At 42.0% G+C, this 18,685-nt stretch overlaps 3 protein-coding genes across 7 annotated transcripts; all 3 read left to right on the top strand.

Annotated features, from left to right (window-relative positions):
• The first annotated feature begins 726 nt into the window (after positions 1 to 726).
• Positions 727 to 3,257, top strand: LOC109704438. 5 transcript variants are annotated; one of them, XM_020225173.1, is made up of 3 exons: positions 756 to 1,109; positions 1,272 to 1,549; positions 2,429 to 3,066. In XM_020225173.1, the coding sequence occupies exons 1-3, from the start codon at positions 1,079 to 1,081 to the stop codon at positions 2,480 to 2,482; spliced, it is 363 nt and encodes a 120-aa protein (XP_020080762.1). In that variant the 5' UTR covers positions 756 to 1,078; the 3' UTR covers positions 2,483 to 3,066. The 5 variants fall into 5 exon arrangements, with proteins under 5 accessions (XP_020080758.1, XP_020080759.1, XP_020080762.1 ...); XM_020225172.1 differs by having other exon boundaries at positions 758 to 1,143; XM_020225174.1 differs by having other exon boundaries at positions 758 to 1,147.
• A 113-nt stretch (positions 3,258 to 3,370) lies between these two features.
• On the top strand, positions 3,371 to 7,478 carry LOC109704439. The gene is made up of 9 exons (XM_020225175.1): positions 3,371 to 3,490; positions 4,227 to 4,336; positions 4,424 to 4,469; positions 4,536 to 4,774; positions 5,532 to 5,570; positions 5,693 to 5,791; positions 6,169 to 6,218; positions 6,307 to 6,334; positions 7,214 to 7,478. The coding sequence occupies exons 4-9, from the start codon at positions 4,562 to 4,564 to the stop codon at positions 7,406 to 7,408; spliced, it is 624 nt and encodes a 207-aa protein (XP_020080764.1). The 5' UTR covers positions 3,371 to 3,490; positions 4,227 to 4,336; positions 4,424 to 4,469; positions 4,536 to 4,561; the 3' UTR covers positions 7,409 to 7,478.
• A 4,845-nt stretch (positions 7,479 to 12,323) lies between these two features.
• Positions 12,324 to 12,965, top strand: LOC109704437 (oleosin-B6-like). The gene has a single exon (XM_020225168.1). It carries the CDS (start codon positions 12,324 to 12,326, stop codon positions 12,963 to 12,965), a length of 642 nt encoding a protein of 213 aa, XP_020080757.1.
• Positions 12,966 to 18,685: the final 5,720 nt, after the last annotated feature.

Genomic DNA, 18,685 nt, shown 5'->3' with positions numbered 1-18,685 from the left:
GTGCGGGCGATCGTCGGCAGCGGGGCGGGTTGGGCGAGCTTGCGCCGAGCGGGCGTCGTCGTTGGCGCGCGGGCGCGAGCCGGGGCGCGCGATTTTTTTTTTGGGCTTTTTTCCCCTGTGGGCCCCACTCCTCTCTCTCTCTCTCTCTCTCTCTCTCTTTCTCTCTCTTTGTTTTGAGTTTTTTTGTTCCCACTTTTCTACCGCTCTCTCTCTCTCTTTGAATTGGGAAACCAAAGATGGTACGGCAGCCCTCGGGGCGTTCGGCGCGGGCGGTCCGTGATCGGCGTGATCGGCGCGTTCGGCGTGGGTCTGGCGTGGGCGAGCCAGCAGCCCTCCCAGCGATCGGCGCGGTCGGCGCGGGCGGTCCTCGATCGGCGCGAGCGGCAGGCCTCGGCGCGAGTCTGGCGTGGGCGAACCAAAGATGGTACGGCAGGCCTCCCCGCGATCGGCGCAGTCGGCGCGAGCGGTCCGCCATCGGTGCCTGGCGCGGGCGAGCGGGCGTGAGCAGGGCCAGGTGGGCGAGCGGGCCTCTCCGCGATCGGCGCGATCGGCGCGAGCAGGGCGAGCGGGCGGCCGGCAGGCCTCGGCGCGGGTCTGGCGCAGCTGACGGGGCGTGAGCAGGGGCAGGTGGGCGAGCGGGACGGCGCGGATGGGGGACGCGAGGTGGCGCGAGCAAGTGGGCATCGGCGCGGATGCGAGCCAACGCGGACGCGAGCTAGTGCGGGGCGGTATTTTCCCAATATTTTATTTTCCCCTTTAATGTGTTGGGTTTGAGGGCTCTCTCACGCGTCTAATCACGAGGACATCTTTCCCTTTCCTCTCTCGCTCCTCTCACTGTCCGCTCTCGCTCCTTATGAATTGTTGGTCGCGTCATGCTGGGGGGTCCGATCTCGGGTAGGATTGTCGGCGGCATGGCGGGAGAGTCGGTCGCGTCATGCTGACGTCCTCGCTTCGCAGCCAGATGGCGATCTTCTCTTTCCCTGCTGCACCTTCCGTACGGGTTGTGGACGAGTGGTGGTATCTTCTCTCCCCTCTAGATCCTCCGTTGGGGTGTCAGCGGGCATGGCGGGCGGGATAGATGCGTCATGCTGATGTCCTTCCTCGGCACCGTACCTCTCCCCCTCCATACCCCTCTCCCATACTGCAAGTACCCTCAATTTTTTTTTCCCTTCATGCCTCACCCTCATCTCTCTCTCTCCTCTATCCTCTTCTTTCTCTTTCCGTCCACACAATTCGTCTTATTTTGTCCCTTCATCGCCTCCTCGAGGTAGTGGTACATGGCGACCGTGCCCAAGCCCCCAAGCCCCGCCGCGTCGGGGTTGCTCCTCATCCTCCTCCTTCGCTAACCCCGCCACGCTCGTGTCCTACAACCGCCCTCTCCTCGTCGGAGGCGCCCGCGGCGGCGCTCGGCGGCTGCGCCACTGCCGCGGGGAGGAGGGGGTGGTGGTCGCCAGCTGCGAGGGCCGTGCTCGACGTGGACGGCGCCGCCGGGGCCGCTCTCACCGCGGTAGGCGCGATGACCTGCCGCCGCCGAAGGTGTTGGCTTAACGTAAGTGTTTGATTAGTTCTCCTGTTTGTACATAGAGTCCGGAGAGGCCCGTCCACGTATTGATTTGGAAGAAATTGTGATGTAAATGGAGTGCACTCCTCTATTAGTCAGAGCAAGATCAAGTGATGGAATTGTTTTTTGTTCTTTTCTTAGTGGATCCATTATACAGTAGATACAGGATTTGTTTTTTCTTGATGATTGAGGAGATATTGAGTGCTTGTTTTGTACCACACTGTCTTTGCTTATTGTTTTGATCCTGCTCGATTGAGCTATTCAAATATGAGAATGGAGTTTGCTGTATTGGAGCTTGATGACCATACTATGAATTTCCTAAATGTCCCTGCTTGCTTCATCTTGACATATACTAGGCATCAACTTGAGTTTGAGATAGGCATCAACTTAAGTTTAGTTGTAACGGCTGTAATATAAGATATTGATTTAATACTTTAATACCAGTTGTCGATTTTGTTTATTGTAATATATCAGTTTTAGTAGTTCAGATGAACCTTGGAAACATGGTGTTTAGTACTGATTACATGGTGTTTAGTACTGATTACTGAGGATCTTCATTATGTATATTAGTTGTTAATCCTATAGTTTTAGTAGTTAAGCTGAAACTTGAAAACATGGTGTTTAATACTGATTGCCAAGCATCTTCGTTATGTAGGTTAGCTTTGCATTCCATATGCTTTAAATTTAAATTGATCAACATTCCAAAAAATCTAGAACTCTGTCATGATTATCTATTACATTTTTGGAGAGTTTGTGCTTCGAGGTCCAAATTTTTTCCCTATTTTATTGCTATACTTTTTCCTGGATTTTTTCTTACTTTGTGCATTCTTGATCGGCACACAAATATTCACAAATTGAATTTGACAGGATAAAAGAAACATTTGGTGTACAAGATATGGAAATGCCAAATGCATAGGCTGAGGAAAAAATTCATGATGTAGCGACGGAACTACATGTGGTAAGCGGCACATCTTTTTCAAGAATTGGGAATGTGACATCTAATACAAATATCGTAACGAATGCATGCCATAGAAAAACTTTGCTGGTAGAGACATGGCTAGCGATGTGAGCTTCAATGGTATTGGAGCAAAAAAATATGTGAATACGATGCCGGCGATGATGACGGTTTCTATTAATGTTTGGAGGATGGCATGGATTGCAAAATTTATGCAACCCCACATTAATTGGAAACTAAATGAGCCATGCTACTAACGGCACTACATTTTGATCATGCGACGAACTAATTTGAGGAAAAATTTAGTGCTGCCTACTTTGAATTACAAGAATTCATGTTGAATTATGGTGCTGTCTCTGCCGCCGGGGACGCTCTCACTGCTGTAGGCGCGATGACCCACCGCCGCCGAAGGTGTTGGCTTAACGTAAGTGTTTGATTAGTTCTCCTGTTTGTACATAAAGTCCGGAGAGGCCCGTCCACGGATTGATTTGGAAGAAATTGTGATGTGAATGGAGTGCACTCCTCTATAAGTCAGAGCAAGATCAAGTGATGGAATTGTTTTTTGTTCTTTTCTTAGTGGATCCATTATACAGTAGATACGGGATTTATTTTTTCTTGATGATTGAGGAAGAACCATAGGGGCGAGTACTTCTTGGGCTATGCGGGTCAACATCGCCACCGGCGTCGCTCAACGGCTATCATTCTTACATCGCCTGGATACTCAAGTTATCTTCCGTGATTTAAAGTCCTCAAATGCCCTTCTTGATTAGGTACAGTTTTGGAGACTTGCAGATAATTCACTTGACATATTGAAATTCGGTTAAAACTAATATAGAAAGTAATTCTACAGGATTTTAGAGCAAAACTATCAGATTTTGGCCTGGCTAGAAATGGTCCTGCTGGAGATAAATCGCATGTTTCAACTCAGGTGGTCGGAACCGGTGGCTATGCGTCTCCAGAATATATTGCTACTGGTTATACTTTCACTCATCCTCAATTTATGCAACGTAGATAAATATGAATGTTTACGCTCGCTGTTATATATTTAGAAAGTATACAAGTTGAGGTGGTAACATCTATTTAACCTTTGAATCGGGGATCCTAACCGGGTATGGCAACCCTCTCGGCGAAACGCGCGAGCCGGGGCGGGCGGGCTAGCGGGTGCGAGCCGGGGCGGGTGAGGGTGCTCGGAAATGAGCCATACTACCCAAATGAGCCATACTAATAACGACATCACAGTTTGATCCTATGGCTATGTAATTTGAGAAGAAATTACTGCAGCCTACTTTGAACTGCAAGATTCCATGTTGAATATTAGTATTATAACTGTTGTTTATGTTTGTTGTCTCTGTTTCATGAATACATGATCGTTTTAGTTTTATTGTCCCTGTGGTTTGTGCAGCTTTGGTAATTGTAATGATAGTGGTATTTTTCTATACCAAAATATGAGTGATAGTTGTGTTTATGCTTTGGCGAGTTCTCTTCCCTATTCTGCAAAAAAGAAAAAAAAGGGGTCAGTTGGTTACTATTAGATATGGTTTCCTGGAAACGCTTGGGTTCAGTCATTATGTGCTTTTCCTGATTATTTCGTTCATTGAACCTCAACATTTGGTGATTTTTTCCTTACATCAAAGGCATAGAGCGTTCTAAGTTATTCTGCCTATATGTTTGGTTACTACTGTGTTTACTGTTTACACTTTGTTGATGCATGCGCCCTCCTCTCTTCCTCCTCTGCTGCTGCCATCGCCGCCTCTGTGAGAGTCGTGGCCACGTTAGAGGCCCGTGTCGCCTCCACTGCCTCGCCACTACTAACTTTCTCTGTGAGCGCTTCTTCTTCTTTTTTCTTGCTATTTTGTTAATTTTTATTTTCAATTTGGATCATATAATTCGTTGTGTTTTTTTATTAGGATTTTTTCCCTGTGATTCAGGTGATCTCCCAAAGTTGTTCTCGAGGTAATGACTTCTTTGTTAAAAATTATTTTGTTTCCCGTTCTTGATTGTTTGGTTCGTCTATGACAGGAGGGGTGCAACCTGTTTCTTGGGCTATGCGGGTCAACATCGCCACCGACGTCGCTCGAGGGCTATTATTCTTACATCGCCTGGAAACTCAAGTTATCTTCCACGAAATAAAGTCCTCAAGGGGTTGTGTGCCAGCTGAAGGGCATAATCTTCAGAAGGATTTTGGAAAAGGTGGCTCATTCGTAGCAGGGAATTTGTCCTCTACAAGCGCTTCGGCTTCATTGGAAGGAACAACATCTGTGAGTCATGCATTTATATTTGCACTCGATATTTAAACTTTTGTGGATTGTTTTTGTTGGATTTTTTAAATTTAAAATTTTGTCGATTGCGGCCATTCTCATTATGGCAATAATGGTTTGCTAAGCACTTAACCTCCGAAGAAATTTGTGTGTGGAAGTTGGTTTTCTTTAATCAATGACTGCATCTTCTATTACAGGCCCCTGTACATAAAGAATCATCTTTTGCTATTCCAGGTTTTCCAGTAATTATACAACATGAGATCTTGAATAATAAACAGCTTGTCCTGACTAAGGTGATGTTATTCCTTAAAACATCTCTTTAACAGGACTCCGCTGGTTCAGTAAAATCACCAGTAGAGTTGTAATTGAGGATTATGGCAAGGTTGTATTCTTATTTTTAGTTGATTACCTTACTTGAATTTCTTTGATGCTGGAAAAAGTAACTAAGCAGATTAGTTCGACGACGTCAACATATATGATTTCCCATTAGTATTCAATTTGGTCGATACTATTCATCTGTGAATATTTTATAAGTGAGCAACCTAAAATATATAAATAGTGTAGAGAAATTTACATGTTTGCTCCTGTGAAATCATTTGTATTTGTATAGCCCTGCAAAATCTGATTTTCATATATTCTTTTCCGAAAACTAATTTACACAGAGTGAGAAAGAGAGATGTGTGTGCACGCGTGCGCACGTATCCAAGAGCCCTATAAAGTGCTAACTTCAGAATTGTCGACATTTTCTCTCTTGCAGGTTTCTTTTGACAAAAAGAAAGAAGAGTTATTTGAAATGGTATCATATTTATTAAATTTGTTCTATTATATCTCATAAATTATCATGGCCCATGACTTCTTTAGAATTTGCTTTTATTTTTCAATGTGAGCTTTCCTGCATGGTTTACTATGGACACTCAGCTTGGATGTTTGTTTGTCCATTTGGATTATCCTCAGTGCTTCTATGCTGAAACATATGCCGTAGATTTGAATATATTGGAAGAGAACGAAGATATGAAGGTGGGGTATTCACCTCCTTACTAGCTAAAGTTTTACAGTACATCTATGATTAAAAATGTAAAGGAATAGTTGAATTAATTGCATGCTGAAGAAAGATGTGAGGAAGCAAAGGCACGCGCCAAGGAGCTTGAGAAACATGTTAGCTTCTAATGCAGCTCAGTTTATTTTACTATATAATAAATGTTTTTTTTTATGTCAGTACCTGAGCATTCCTCTGTACTGGTAGAAAATTTTTTTCTTGAGTAAGAACTCATTGCCTTAGCTTTTATTTTTTATGGAAATAAGAATAGTCTTTTATCTTTACTCTTTTGCAGTTTATACATGATAGTCTATTATACAAATTTGATCCTTGCAATTGTTAATATTTGGTGATTCAGGTCGCTGCTCTCGGAGAAGAAGTATCTTTAGAAGCTCTGTTATTAAGCAAGTTGGGACAGGCTTTTTCTTTTTGGTTAATTTCAATCACAACTTTTTCTCTTTTTAACTCATTGAAATTTTAAAGAATTAATTTGCAGGACGGAAGCAGCACTCCGCCAAAGAGAGGTAATTTGTTGTCGATGCTTTTCTATATTTTTAGCTTTTATCTTCTTTCAAATCTGTAATCCAGCGTTGTTTCCTTTGCGTCTGAGGTATTTGTTGGTACTTTTTTGAAAATCGGGCTTTTCTTTTGTTTGGATTTGTTCTATTATTTACGCAAAGTACTATTGCTTGGTGATTGTTGATAGGCATTTGCAAGTTGTCGGTTTTTAAATTTGTAGACAGGTTTGATGGTCTGTGACTGGTTATTTGCATGATTGTTACGTTTTACACTATAATAAATTTTGCTGCTTTAGATTAAATGCTTTTTGCTATATTATCTTACTTTGTTTGGGCTGTGATGATTCCGCTTCTTCTGCGATTGGATACTCCCATTGATAATTAGTACGTGACTATGGATGAGCTACCGTGTGGCCAACCAGTTGGTACAATTTGTTTATTTCGAAGGGTTGAATCATTTGCGGTTACTAGCTATTTTGTTTGTGCTGTATTATTTGTGATGCTGAAATTGGAGCAGTTTCAAGCTTGATAGCTGATTAATTCTGAGCCCTATATTTTTTTTTTATTGGCTTTTTAGTTAAGTGTTGTTTTTGATTGGCTGTTTGCAGTAATATTTTTGAGTATAATTAAACTTTTTTCTTTAAACTAAATATTTTTTTGATGGTTTATTTGTTTGTTTGGGCTATGATGATTTTATTTCTTCTGATAAGATGCCCACCTTAGTCATTTGTTTTATGGTGTGACAAAGTTTTTGAAATAATTGACTTTACAGGCTATTTTGGTTTTTGTGTATTTTTTGTGATATCAAAATTCAAGTAGATATGTGGTATCCCATATACATTCTTTTTTTATTTTTTTCTTGTTGTGTCAACCATTCTGAATCAGAAGATGAAGAGCGATGAGGTTTCTGATGCTGATTATATATATATATATATAGGGGATTCTGATGAAGACCCGACGTCGGTACTTCTCTTTGCCAGTCATCACAGTTACAGACCAGAATTTCGTTATTTCTTAATTATTGTACAAACAATTTATCTTATATTAACTTTTATTTTTAATATTTATGCTGGATTTTGATTCTATATACCTTTTATCCATGGTATTATGTTTCTTTTCTAAATAGTTTTAGTATATTTTATATTTTGTAGATTATATGTTTTTGTGTGTTCTGAAAATTATATTTTTTAAAAAAAATATATTTAATTTGCAAGTAATTCAAATATTATCTTTTCGCAACATACCGCGGGTCTGTTTTATCAATTTCATTATTGTGATAATTTTCTTCATAAATAAAAAACAATCAAAGAGTATGTACAAATACGTCCTTTTTTTAAAATTGAAACCAAATAATTTGTATATCTTATAAGAATTGTGTACCAATCTTTTTACTATTCTTTTATATCTTATTTTTTTTGTATACAATCAAATTTTAAAATTCTAATAATTTACTGTGATAATTTCTTCCCGCCGCATCGCGCGGGTCCGTAACTAGTAAACTATAAAGACCGAAATAAGTCTTTATTTTTTTTTATATCAAAACATTATTTTAATAAAAAATTAGGAACAACAGTTTTTTTTTTTTTGTTGGAGAATAAGCTGGTATAATATTGAAATCGCTGTTCCGTCTCTTTTTTGGAACAAGCTTATTATTCCCAAATAAAGAAAAGTTTAATTAAAATCTAAATTTAATTCTAATTATGATATTAAAATATTAATTAATCTAATTAATATATTTAAGTAATTATCTATTGCTTAAATAATGCAATAACTTGTAATATACCGAAAATTCGGAAACTAAATATCGAACTTTAGTCAAATTGACTAAAGTGCGAGGACGGTACACTTCGGAAAGTCCGAAGGTGTTAAAACGATCAAAAGTGTGTTGTGGAAGGTTTTCGAGAGCTAAAGAATCAAATTCTGCAAAACTGCAGATTTTCAGCTCTCGAGGACCGGTCCCTGGTGGGAGAGACCGGTTCCCGAACGCGTATGAAATGAGACAGCCGAAAAATCGGCTAAGTCCTGAGAAGGTAGCTCTCGGGAACCGGTCCCTGTCCGAGAGACCGGTCCCCGAGAGACCGGTCCCCCTAAGAGAGACCGGTTGCCCTGCGCGCAGCAGCTCTGGCTGCGCGGGGAGACCCTTCGGGAACCGGTCCCTGAAGGAGAGACCGATCCCCGGCTGCGCGAACCGCCCAGTTCGGGCAGTGTAATGAGATAAAAGCTGAGGGACTTATCTGCAAAAATGCATTATGTGGGTCATGTTTAGGGCTGTGAGAGCCTCTCCCTCTCACTCCCTCACACTCAAACTCATCTCTCTCCCTCTCTCTCTCTAGAAGGCAAAGGAGAAGAAGAAGAAAGAAAGAAAGGAAGGAAAAGAAGAAAAAGAAAGTGGAGAAGAAGCTATTGAAGTAAAGCAACTTCATCTTCTTCCTCTCTAAAGCAAGAAATGAGCAAACTTAGAGGTAAGTCTTGCCCCTTCTCATGTTAAATTCCAAACTAGGGTTTGGATTAGAGTAAAGATGGTTTTTATAGGGCCTTTAGAGTCTTTGAAGCTTTTCTTTTGCTTCTTTTGAGATCAAGACCATGTGCTTAGTGTGTGTGGTAAAGCTTGAAGGAGAGCTTGACTCCTCTCATGGTGAAATCCAAACTAGGGTTTGGAATGAGTTAGGAATGATTTTAATGGACTTTTTAGAGTATAATGAAGCTACTTTTGTTTCTCTTTGAGATCAAACCCTAGGTTTGATACATGTATTGGAGCTAGGGCACCAAATTGGGGCTTTTGCTCATAGGGATTTCTAAGTGCAATTGACCCTCTAGAAACCTAATTGGGGGTATTTCCGACGCGTTGGTGCGTTCGGATTTACGTTACGAAAAGCCAATGTAAAGTTATGGCCAAATAAGCATAATTTGGCTTCGTTATGCCGCAGGTAAAGAACGAAGAGTCTAAAAATCCCAAGAAAATCATCGGAGCACCTTTGAAAGCCTACGAGGTGGGTGGTGCTTCTCAAACTCATTGAACTTCTCTCTATACCTAATGTGTCATTCAATTGAGCATATGTTACATAATTGTTGCACGCATTTTAGGGTAAAGTAATGATGAAAATGTAATGATGCATGTTTGTGAGTACAACTTGCATAATATGATGAATGAGAACCTTATGAATGTAAAAACCCTATGTGTATGCATGAGAGAAAAGTGAGCACCCAAAATGAGCAAAAGAACAGAGTGACACAATGACATAGATCGAGTGGCATTTGAAAATGTAAAGTAAAGAGACACTAGAGTTAGTGTGATGCAAAGAGCTAACGTGATGTAAAGAATGATGAAAATGACAATGTTTAGAGTTAAAGTAATGTGGGGAGTAAAGAACACGAAGTGCCAGAGGTAGCCAAAAGCAAAGAATGTAAAGAATATAATTGCTAGAGTTAGCAAAAGTAAAAGAAAAAGTAAAGAACAACGATTGCTAGAGTGGCAACATAAAGTGAAATAAAGAACACTAGAGTTAGTGTAAAGTCAAGATTGAACATACAATCCTTTGAGTTAAGGATTCGATCATACTTGCTATGAGTTCCGTGCTCGAGGGCGGTCGCTCCCCCTCGGGCGATGCGCTCCGGAGTTATGCATCACGGGTTGGAGTAAACCCGAAGGACGGTCCTAGCGGGTGAGTTCCTGCGATGATGGACTTAATGTGAAGCAAGTTAATGTGGCGATACCCCCGGGTTAGCCTTGAGATTAAAGAACAAAGAGCAAAGAACAAAGTGCAAAGAACAAGAACAAAGAGTAAAGTGAAAAGAATAAAGAATTGCATAATCTGCATTTATTTAATGTTGAGCATATTTCTGCTTTTGTTCAGGCATATTAGCATTATGCATAGATTGGTTACTATATGCAGCTTATTCTTTCTATTATGCCTGAGTTAGTCCTAGTGGGAAAGTCGGTGATGTTGAGACCGAACCCACTGGGAACTTTGTTGTAGTTCTCACCCCACTATTTTCACAGAGCCGGGACCGAGCGAGCCGACGAGTGACCGAGGTAAAGGTATCGCGCCTTAGACAGAGGCCACCAGGGTTGAGTTGGGTTTACATTTTGATAGTGGCTACCCTATGTTCATCTCTTGTATTTGATGACTAGTAATGTAAAGAAAAGAATGTAATGTGTATTTTGAGGTAAATGTGATGTAAGAAAGAAATGATGAAATGACATGTAAGGAATTCGAAAATGAACAAGATGAATGCAATGTATATGATCAAAAACGAATCATAGTACTTATAAATGTTTAGTTTTTCTTTCTTTCACTAATGGCTATTGCTTACCCTCGTGTAAGCCGTTTGTGTATGTTTCCGCTAGTGCTTTTCTCTATTGATGAAAACGTACATGTGATGAGTCTTGGGCGGACAGGGAAAACTCTGTCCGTTCGGCGTCTGTTTGACGTGCTCGGGTCGGGCCAAATTGGCATCGGTCCCGGGGCGTAACATAACTAATTCATTTATTTTATAATTAATTAGCTAATTTAAAATGTAATGTGTGTATTCAATAATCAATACGAGTGTAGTACCGGCGCTTCACCGCGGATAATTTTGACGCAAATATTTAATTAGAAATTTTATAATATATAAATAAATTTTTTTGATATAATAGTTCACAAATGCTAAAATAAAAAAATTTAGTCAGCGATCCTAAAAAAAAAAATGCTCGAGTGTCATTTATTATTTCATAACAAATATAGAGAGATATTCTCTTTTCAGTTTTCATATGAACTGCATATTAGCATTTATTTGATGTTTGTTGGTATGATTGCAAGGAAATAAAAATTTTATAACAAAGCAACAGACAACAGCTAATAATTAGGTAGCTTAATGCTAAATAGAATTATCACAAAGGACCGCATCAAATATTTAATAGAGTCCTACAGATTATTTTTTTTTCCTTTTTCTTTCCTACAGCTTATTGTTCTCTCTAAAGATATTGAAAATTCTGAACATCCAGAAAAGCACAGTAGGTGTGTTGCAAAATGATAGCATAAAAAATATACATCTCATACCGATAGACATCAAAGTAAATTTTTTTTTTTGAGAGATAGGTAATACGCTACACGCTTCGTTTATTTCATTTAGAAATAAACTTAGCTAGAAATGTGAATCAACTAAAATTCGAACTTAGATCTCGGGTACAAACCACCAAGTCCTTTGCCACTTGCTCTAGAAACAATCGGTGACATCAAAGTATTACCTATCTAAAAAAAGGCATGAGAATATAGTCATGAACCACAAAGTCTACAGCCCATGAAATCAAGACCAGCAAAGCAATACATTTTGCCTGAAAAAGAGTATACGTCAGTTATTAATACCACTCCAAAATTGGCCATATGGTTCAATCTTAACATTTCTGATGCATATGTTGAGATCACTCTGAAGATCATCAATGGACAAAAAGCCTTATAAAGTAAGAGAATGCTTTGATTCACCATGAATCAATAATTTATGCAAATTCATGAGCATTAGATGATGCGATTTAAAAATTAATGGCCAAAATAAAACTCAATAAAGAGCTTAGGAGCAAATAGAGCAATGCAACATTAGAATGCGCAATTGGGGGATTAATGGAAAAAAAAAAGAAAAAAAAACCTGCGTGGCTGAGAGGGGAAGAAACCCATCGAATGCACTAGCATAAACCCCTTCACCGCCCTAAATTAAGCACCAAATTATAAAAAAAAACTAAAAAATTGACGCGAATTAGGTTAAATTTTAGTGGGAATTGGGGATTTGAGGGTCGTACAATGGGATTGAGCGATTTGAAGGAGAAAGATGTGTGGATCTCGCCTCCCCTGTGGTCAATTGCTCGGGCGAAGAGGCCGAGCTCCACTGCGGAGCTCGCCGAGGCAGTGACGTTGCCGCCATCGATGGGATCGTACGACGTGTATTGCGCCACCGCGTCGCTGCCTCCGGCAACGGATCCTTGCCCAAGGCCCATCCCAGCTCAGCGCCCACATCTCCGATGCCCGCGGAGAGCCCCATGATTGGCTCGGCATTTTGTCGAACAGGGCATGGGCGCGAGGGAGAGGGCATGGGGGCTCGTGAGCGGGAGGTTGGAGAGGGCGCCAGGGAGAGGGGGTGCCAGCGAAGATCACGCCGCAAATCCCGGCGCCAGGGAGAGGGCGCGGAGAGGGCGTGGTGCCGGCGAGGGAGAAGGCGCGGCGCGGTGCCGGCGAGGGAGAGGGCGTGGCACGGTACCGGCGAGGGAGAGGGCGCAGCGCGATGCCAGAGAGAGGGCGCGGTGCCCTCTGCGCATATCCATGGCGTCAGGGAGAGAGCGCGGAGAGGGCGTGGTGCCGGCAAAGATCATACCGCAAATCCCGGCATGAGATTGGAGAGTGTGCGGATCTCGGCGACGGCACCGCCATGTGCACCTCCTCCACCCCCACCCCTCGCTCTCCCTCGACCACCAGCCCCTTTGCTCGCGAGCGCGTTAGCCCCGTCTCCCCCCTTCCCTTACTCTAGCCTCGCCCTCTTCGCCAGGCAGGGGGAGGTCGAAGAGAGCGCGGATCCCAGCGGGGAGATCAGTGAGAGATCGAAAGACAGATGGGGGAAGAAAAGAGGAGAAAGGAGGAAAGAGAACGCCGGAAGAAAATCTCGGTAGATCCCCTACCGGCGAAGATCGCGCCGCGGATCCCGGTGGGAGGTCGGAAAGAGTGCGGATCCCGTTGGAGAAATCGGAGAGAGATCGGAGAGAGAGAGAGAGGCGGGATCGGAGAGAGAGAGCGCGGATCCCAGTGGGAAAATCAGAGAGAGATCGAAGAGAAAGAGGCGGGATCGGAGAGAGAGAGAGAGAGATGCGGGATTGGAGAAAGAGAGGCAGGGAGAAAGGCGGATAGCAAAAAAAAAATCGAAAAGAAGGAGAAAACGCCACGTTAGATTCTGAAGGCCCACGTTTCATGTATTTACAAGTGTAGTACCCGCGCTTTGCTGCGGACAATTTAAATACAAATATTTAATTATAAATTTTATAATATATAAATAGAATTTTCTGATATAATAGTTCATAAATTGTAAAATAAAAAAAATTTGATTAGTGCTTCTAAAAAAAAATGAGGATAACGATAAAAGGATTCACTACTTTGGCGGTGTCATTGTCGTTGTCAGCGTCGCCTTTGCATTCGTAGGTGCGAGTTCGAAGCTCATTGATGCCCTCTGTTACTATTTCAGATTAAAATTTGAGTTCAAATATTGTGTTATTTATTTATTTTTATTTTGAAAAAAAAGAACAAAATTGGGGGAATAATGTAAAACTAAAAAACCTGTGTGGCCGGGAGGGGAAGAAACCCACCGAATCCACCAACATAAACCTCTTCGCCACCCTAAATTGAGAACCAAATTATTTAAAAAATAAAAAATTGACACGAATTAAGTTTAATTTTAGTGAAGAACGGAGATTTAAGGGTCATACGATAGGATTCAGTGATTTGAAGGAAGAGGATGCGTCGATCTCCCCGCGCCGCGCCCTATCTCTTCGATGCCCGCAGAGCACCCTGCGGTCAACTCGGATATTTCGCCGAATAGGGCATGGGCACCAGAGAGAGGGAGCAGAGGCTCGCGAGCTTCTTTGATCGATCGCGCAATAGGAAGGGGAGGAGGAGAAGAAGATCAGATCCCCATCGACGAAGATCCCGTTGCGGATCCCGGCAGGAGGTCGGAGAGAGCGCAGATCGCAGAGAAGATCGCACCGCGAATCCTTTCCATAATTGATTATAATTATTCATAGTTTTATGATTTTTGCTTATCTAACTGATACTAACGAAAAGCAAGATGTCTGTTTATTGAAATAGCTGTTACTGCTTTATGATAGAAAAACTACATTATTCGTTCATAGCTAATTTGACACAGTTATTGTTTCCATTCACTGGAAGAACTGGTCGAATAGCAGAAAATGATAAATGTCAAGAATAATAAGGTTCACTGGCATTTTAATTTCTGAAAAGTTTGATAGAAAGGCTACTAATGCTTAATGATCATAAAGGAGCAGAGTAAGAGAAAAACAAAAATTTGAACGTGGAGGAAAAGATAAATACTATTGTTTGAACATTGCACTAAAAGGAAAACAAAAATTTGAACCTTACGAAGTAAATTTGGCTCAAAATGGAAAAGAACACCAAGCTTTCCCCCCACCACTTTAACTTAGGTGGCCCGAAAAGCAAATTAATTTTGCAATATATATAAGCTAGATTAATTAAGTTTCAAATAAATAGAATGCAAAACATCAAACTACAATGATTCATACATTTTCAATCCAAACACCTAATTTGTTCCAACTAAAATAGTAGCTTCTCACCTGAATCCGAGCTCGGCAAGCCTCTGGGAGCACCGGGCGAAGTGGCGGCTCTCGTCGTTGGCTACGCGGGCGAAGTCGGTGAAGAACTCGTCGCCGAGCATGTCGCGCAGCGGCACGAACCGCGCCACGGTGTCCCACGCGAGGTTGATGGCGTTGAGCTCCACGTGCGCCAGGTTGTGGAGTATGTAGGAGTTAAGCGGCAACCCGAAATTCTTGTGCGTGGGCACTTCCTTGGGCGACACCTACACGCCCACAACCCGTTCGATAAGAGTCCTCGACGAAGAACAAAAAAATGCGAAAGAGAGAGATGGGGTTGGGGAGTACTAAGGGGGGATTCGGGGGACACGCGGGGCGAAGGGGAAGTGGCGCTGCGCCGACGGAGAGGCTGAGGCGGAGCCAGCGGGAGAAGGCGAGGTAGGAGAGGCGGGATTTGGTTAAGGGATTTGGGAGTGCCAGGAAACGAAGGCGGAGAATCCAAAGGGAGGAATTGCTAATGCTCACCTTGGAGGAGCCGCGAGGGGAGTCACCCTCGGAATCGAGCTCGTCGAAGGAGGAGGAGGCAGCGGCGACGACGATGACGATGGCGGCTGAGGAGGAGGCGATGTGAGGGGGTTTCGATGAACGGAGCAGAGGAAGGGAAGGGTGCGCCGAGAGGGAGAAAAGCGATAAAGGAGAGAGGAGAGATGCGGATCCCGGCAGGAAGATCGGAGAGAGATCGGAGAGAGATCGGCGGGATCGGAGAGAGAGAACGAGGCGGGATAGGAGAGAGAGAGGCGGGGGCGAGGCGGTGGCCAAGAGATCCTCGCCAGATCTCACACCGGCAAGGATCGTGCAGTGAATCCCTTGCGGGAGGTCGGAGAGATCGTGGATCCCGGCAGGGAGATCGGACGGCGGATAGCGGAGAGAGAGAGAGAGAGAGAGGGGGGGACAGCCCGGAAGGGAAAAAAATTGCCGAAGATCGCGCCGGGATCGGGATCCGCGTAGAGAGAATCGGAGAGAGAGAGGCGAGGAGCCACACCACCCGTGCCCGCCCCGCGCCGGCTCGAGCCCGACCGGCGCCAACTCGCGCCAGCACCCGCGCCCGCTCTGCCTCGCGCTCGCCCCGGTCCACGCCCCGCAGCGCACGACTCCGCATGCGCTGCCCGGTACTGCCCGGCCCGCCACGGCTCCGCGCCGACCCGACGCGCGGCGCCTTCGCGTCCCTCATTGGTGGCCCCACCTGGATCCCTCCCCCCTCCCCCTCCCCACCCCCAAAATCCGGGGAGGGTTCCGTACAGACTTTCCTTTCACTTATTTGTATAGATTACTAGTGTAGGAACTCGCGCGATGCGGCTGATATAATTATATTTGATTATATTTAATAATATAAAAATATTTTAAAATTTTTAGAATAGAATTATAATTCATTGAAAAATAACGAAAGATCAAAAAAATTATAAGAGAAAAAAATTTGTTACATAAAAATCGGACCCCTTTGTATTCTTGTTTAGGGCATTTTCTACTAACACCGACGATTTTGTGAAGTACCACAGTGCCTTCAACCTCTTTTCGGCAAGTCCATATATTAGCCGATACTTCTCGTCCTCCGAGGCTAATAGAGGAGAGGGATACACACTCTTTGCATAACTATACATTACAAAATATTTAAGTGGTCGAGATCAAGGGAGGAAGGTTGGGGGCTAGGGTTAGAGTTCGACTCACTCTACGTTGACGGCGAGGGCGAGGGCGAGGGTGAGGGCGGCGCATCTGCGGGGCTTGAGGTTGGAGCGGACGTATTAGGCGAGGTCGTTATCGAGGACGCTATATGTCCTGCCCACAGGCTCCTCGGGCAACACCTATTAGAAAATAGAAACTAATGAGGCGGGAAGTTGAAGCAACGACATTACATAGAAGGAATTAATGAGACGAGAAGCCGAAGAGGCATACGTTATGGGGAAGGAATTACTGAGACGGGAAGCTGAAGAGATAAACGTTATAGGGAAGGAATTAATTAGACGGAAAGCCAAAGATGCAGACATTATGAGGAAGGCGAGCGGTCGCAATGTTTGGAGAGTAGAAATTTTGAGAATGAGAGACTATGGTGCTGCCACGTGGCAAAAATAATTTATGTATATAGATAGATATTGATATTGATATTGATATTGATTATCAATATCAATATTAGTATTAATTCATCATTAATATTTCAACTAATCTAATTAATTTTTTAACTAATTTATCTAATTATTTGAATACTATTTATCTTATTTAGCAACACCTAATTTCAAAGGAACAATTAATCTTGGGTTTTTTTTTTGCATTTGGCTTGGCCCTCTCAAATTTTTTTTTTTCACAAATAGCCTCATCAAATTTATAATTATAATTTTGATCCTATTCCCGCCACGTAGGCGCCATATCAGCATCACGTAAGCTGACTGGGGAGGGTTCTTAAGTTGAACACGGTGAATCATTCACTGTATTTTGAACACGGTGAATGATTTACCATGTTTCAGTGAATCACAGTGAATGAATTACTGTATTCAACTTATTCCAGCAACTCCATTCTTGTGCCTGCATGACAGGGACTTTTTTATAAAACAACTTTCTAAAATTTTAAAATTTGCGAAATAACCCACTCAAAATTTTATTTGTAAAACTAACCATCTTTTCGCCACGTCGGCACCACGTCAGAATTTCTTTTAAAGGCAGTGAATCATTCACCGCGTTCTCCCATTTCTTTTAAAGACGGTGAATTGTTCACCACGTTCTCCCATTTCTTTTAAAGGCGGTGAATCATTCACCGCTTTCTCCCATAGCTTATTTACTGTTATTTTCTATATTCCATATATAATCCTAACAATCACATAAAAATTCTAACAAATTATATATAATCTTAACAACTTTTAAATCCTAATAATTTATCTATATAATCTTAACTGCTTTTATATGAAATTATATGGATAAATTATTAGAATTTAAAAGTTGTTAAGATTATATGAGATAACAGTAAATAAATGAAAGGCGGTAAATGATTTACCGTTTTTAAAAGAAATGAGAGAAAGCGGTGAACGATTCACCGCCTTTAAAAGAAATAAGAGAAAACGGCGAACGATTCATCGTCTTTATAAGAAAATCCTGACGTGGCGCCTACGTAGCGAAAGGAGGGTTAGTTTTACAAATAAAATTTTCATATGGTTATTTTGCCAATTACACTTTTTTAGAGGGTCATTTTATAAAAAAGCCCGAGAAATTGAAGTTCGGTGATTCACTTTCTGCGAGTTAGAGACCAAAATTAATTATACTTAATTCCACTTTATTTTTTGGGGCAATTGCTTATATATCTCTGAAAATTTTCTGACTTTCTAATTTACTCCTTTTGGAAGGCTAATATTGAAAATACCTTTTTTACGTTCCAATCTATTTCTAATATACCCCTAGAGTTAAAATCATATACCCCGAATTAAAATCTGTTAATAAACTCTATTATTTCTGTGAAATTACTATTTACTATTTTGCCCTTTCAAATATACTCTTCTACCATCACTGACTTTTCTTATTTGCCCTTAAGTTAGGGGCACAAAAAGATTTCGCTTTTTGATTTTTTCAAATATACCCTTCTACCATCACTAATATTTCTTACTTGCCTTTAAGTTAAGGACAAAAGCAATATTTTAATTTTTTTTAACTGTGGTAGATATTTAACTCGCGTTTAACGCAAGTTAACTTAACGGGTGGTAACTGCAGGGATATTTTGGAATAATGGAGTAACCGTATATTAGGGGTATATTGGAAAGAAAAAAAAAAAAGGGATAGATGAGATATTTTTGAAATTTTGAGGGATATATAAACAATTATATATGGGACAAGTTTCACAATAAGTTCAGTTACCAACGGCATGACTTGTTCTAGCTAGTATTTTTTGAGTCAGAAAATTTGTTGGGGAAAATGCCATCTCTTGTATGGTGCATTCTTGACCCTTGCATGTTCATTGCGTAACATCCCGAAGTTACGAGATCAAATCTGACATAGTCCTCTACTTCTGGAACTAGGGG

The sequence above is a fragment of the Ananas comosus genome, unplaced genomic scaffold (genome assembly GCF_001540865.1).
Source record: "Ananas comosus cultivar F153 unplaced genomic scaffold, ASM154086v1, whole genome shotgun sequence".
NCBI classification, from domain to species: domain Eukaryota; kingdom Viridiplantae; phylum Streptophyta; class Magnoliopsida; order Poales; family Bromeliaceae; genus Ananas; species Ananas comosus.
The sequence above is the reverse complement of the archived record's forward strand: the minus strand, read 5'-3'. Positions and strand labels throughout refer to the sequence as shown.

Bases quoted from the DNA above. Each gene is read 5' to 3' on its own strand.
- LOC109704438 (XM_020225169.1), top strand. From the start codon at position 1,079: ATGCGTCATGCTGATGTCCTTCCTCGGCACCGTACCTCTCCCCCTCCA. The intron at 1,550-2,428 runs GTAAGTGTTTGA...TGAATTTGACAG, and splicing joins GCCGAAGGTGTTGGCTTAAC to GATAAAAGAAACATTTGGTG.
- LOC109704439 (XM_020225175.1), top strand. From the start codon at position 4,562: ATGCGGGTCAACATCGCCACCGACGTCGCTCGAGGGCTATTATTCTTA. The intron at 5,571-5,692 runs GTATCATATTTA...ATGGACACTCAG, and splicing joins AAGAAGAGTTATTTGAAATG to CTTGGATGTTTGTTTGTCCA. The intron at 6,335-7,213 runs GTAATTTGTTGT...ATTCTGAATCAG, and splicing joins CAGCACTCCGCCAAAGAGAG to AAGATGAAGAGCGATGAGGT.
- LOC109704437 (XM_020225168.1), top strand. From the start codon at position 12,324: ATGCCCGCGGAGAGCCCCATGATTGGCTCGGCATTTTGTCGAACAGGG.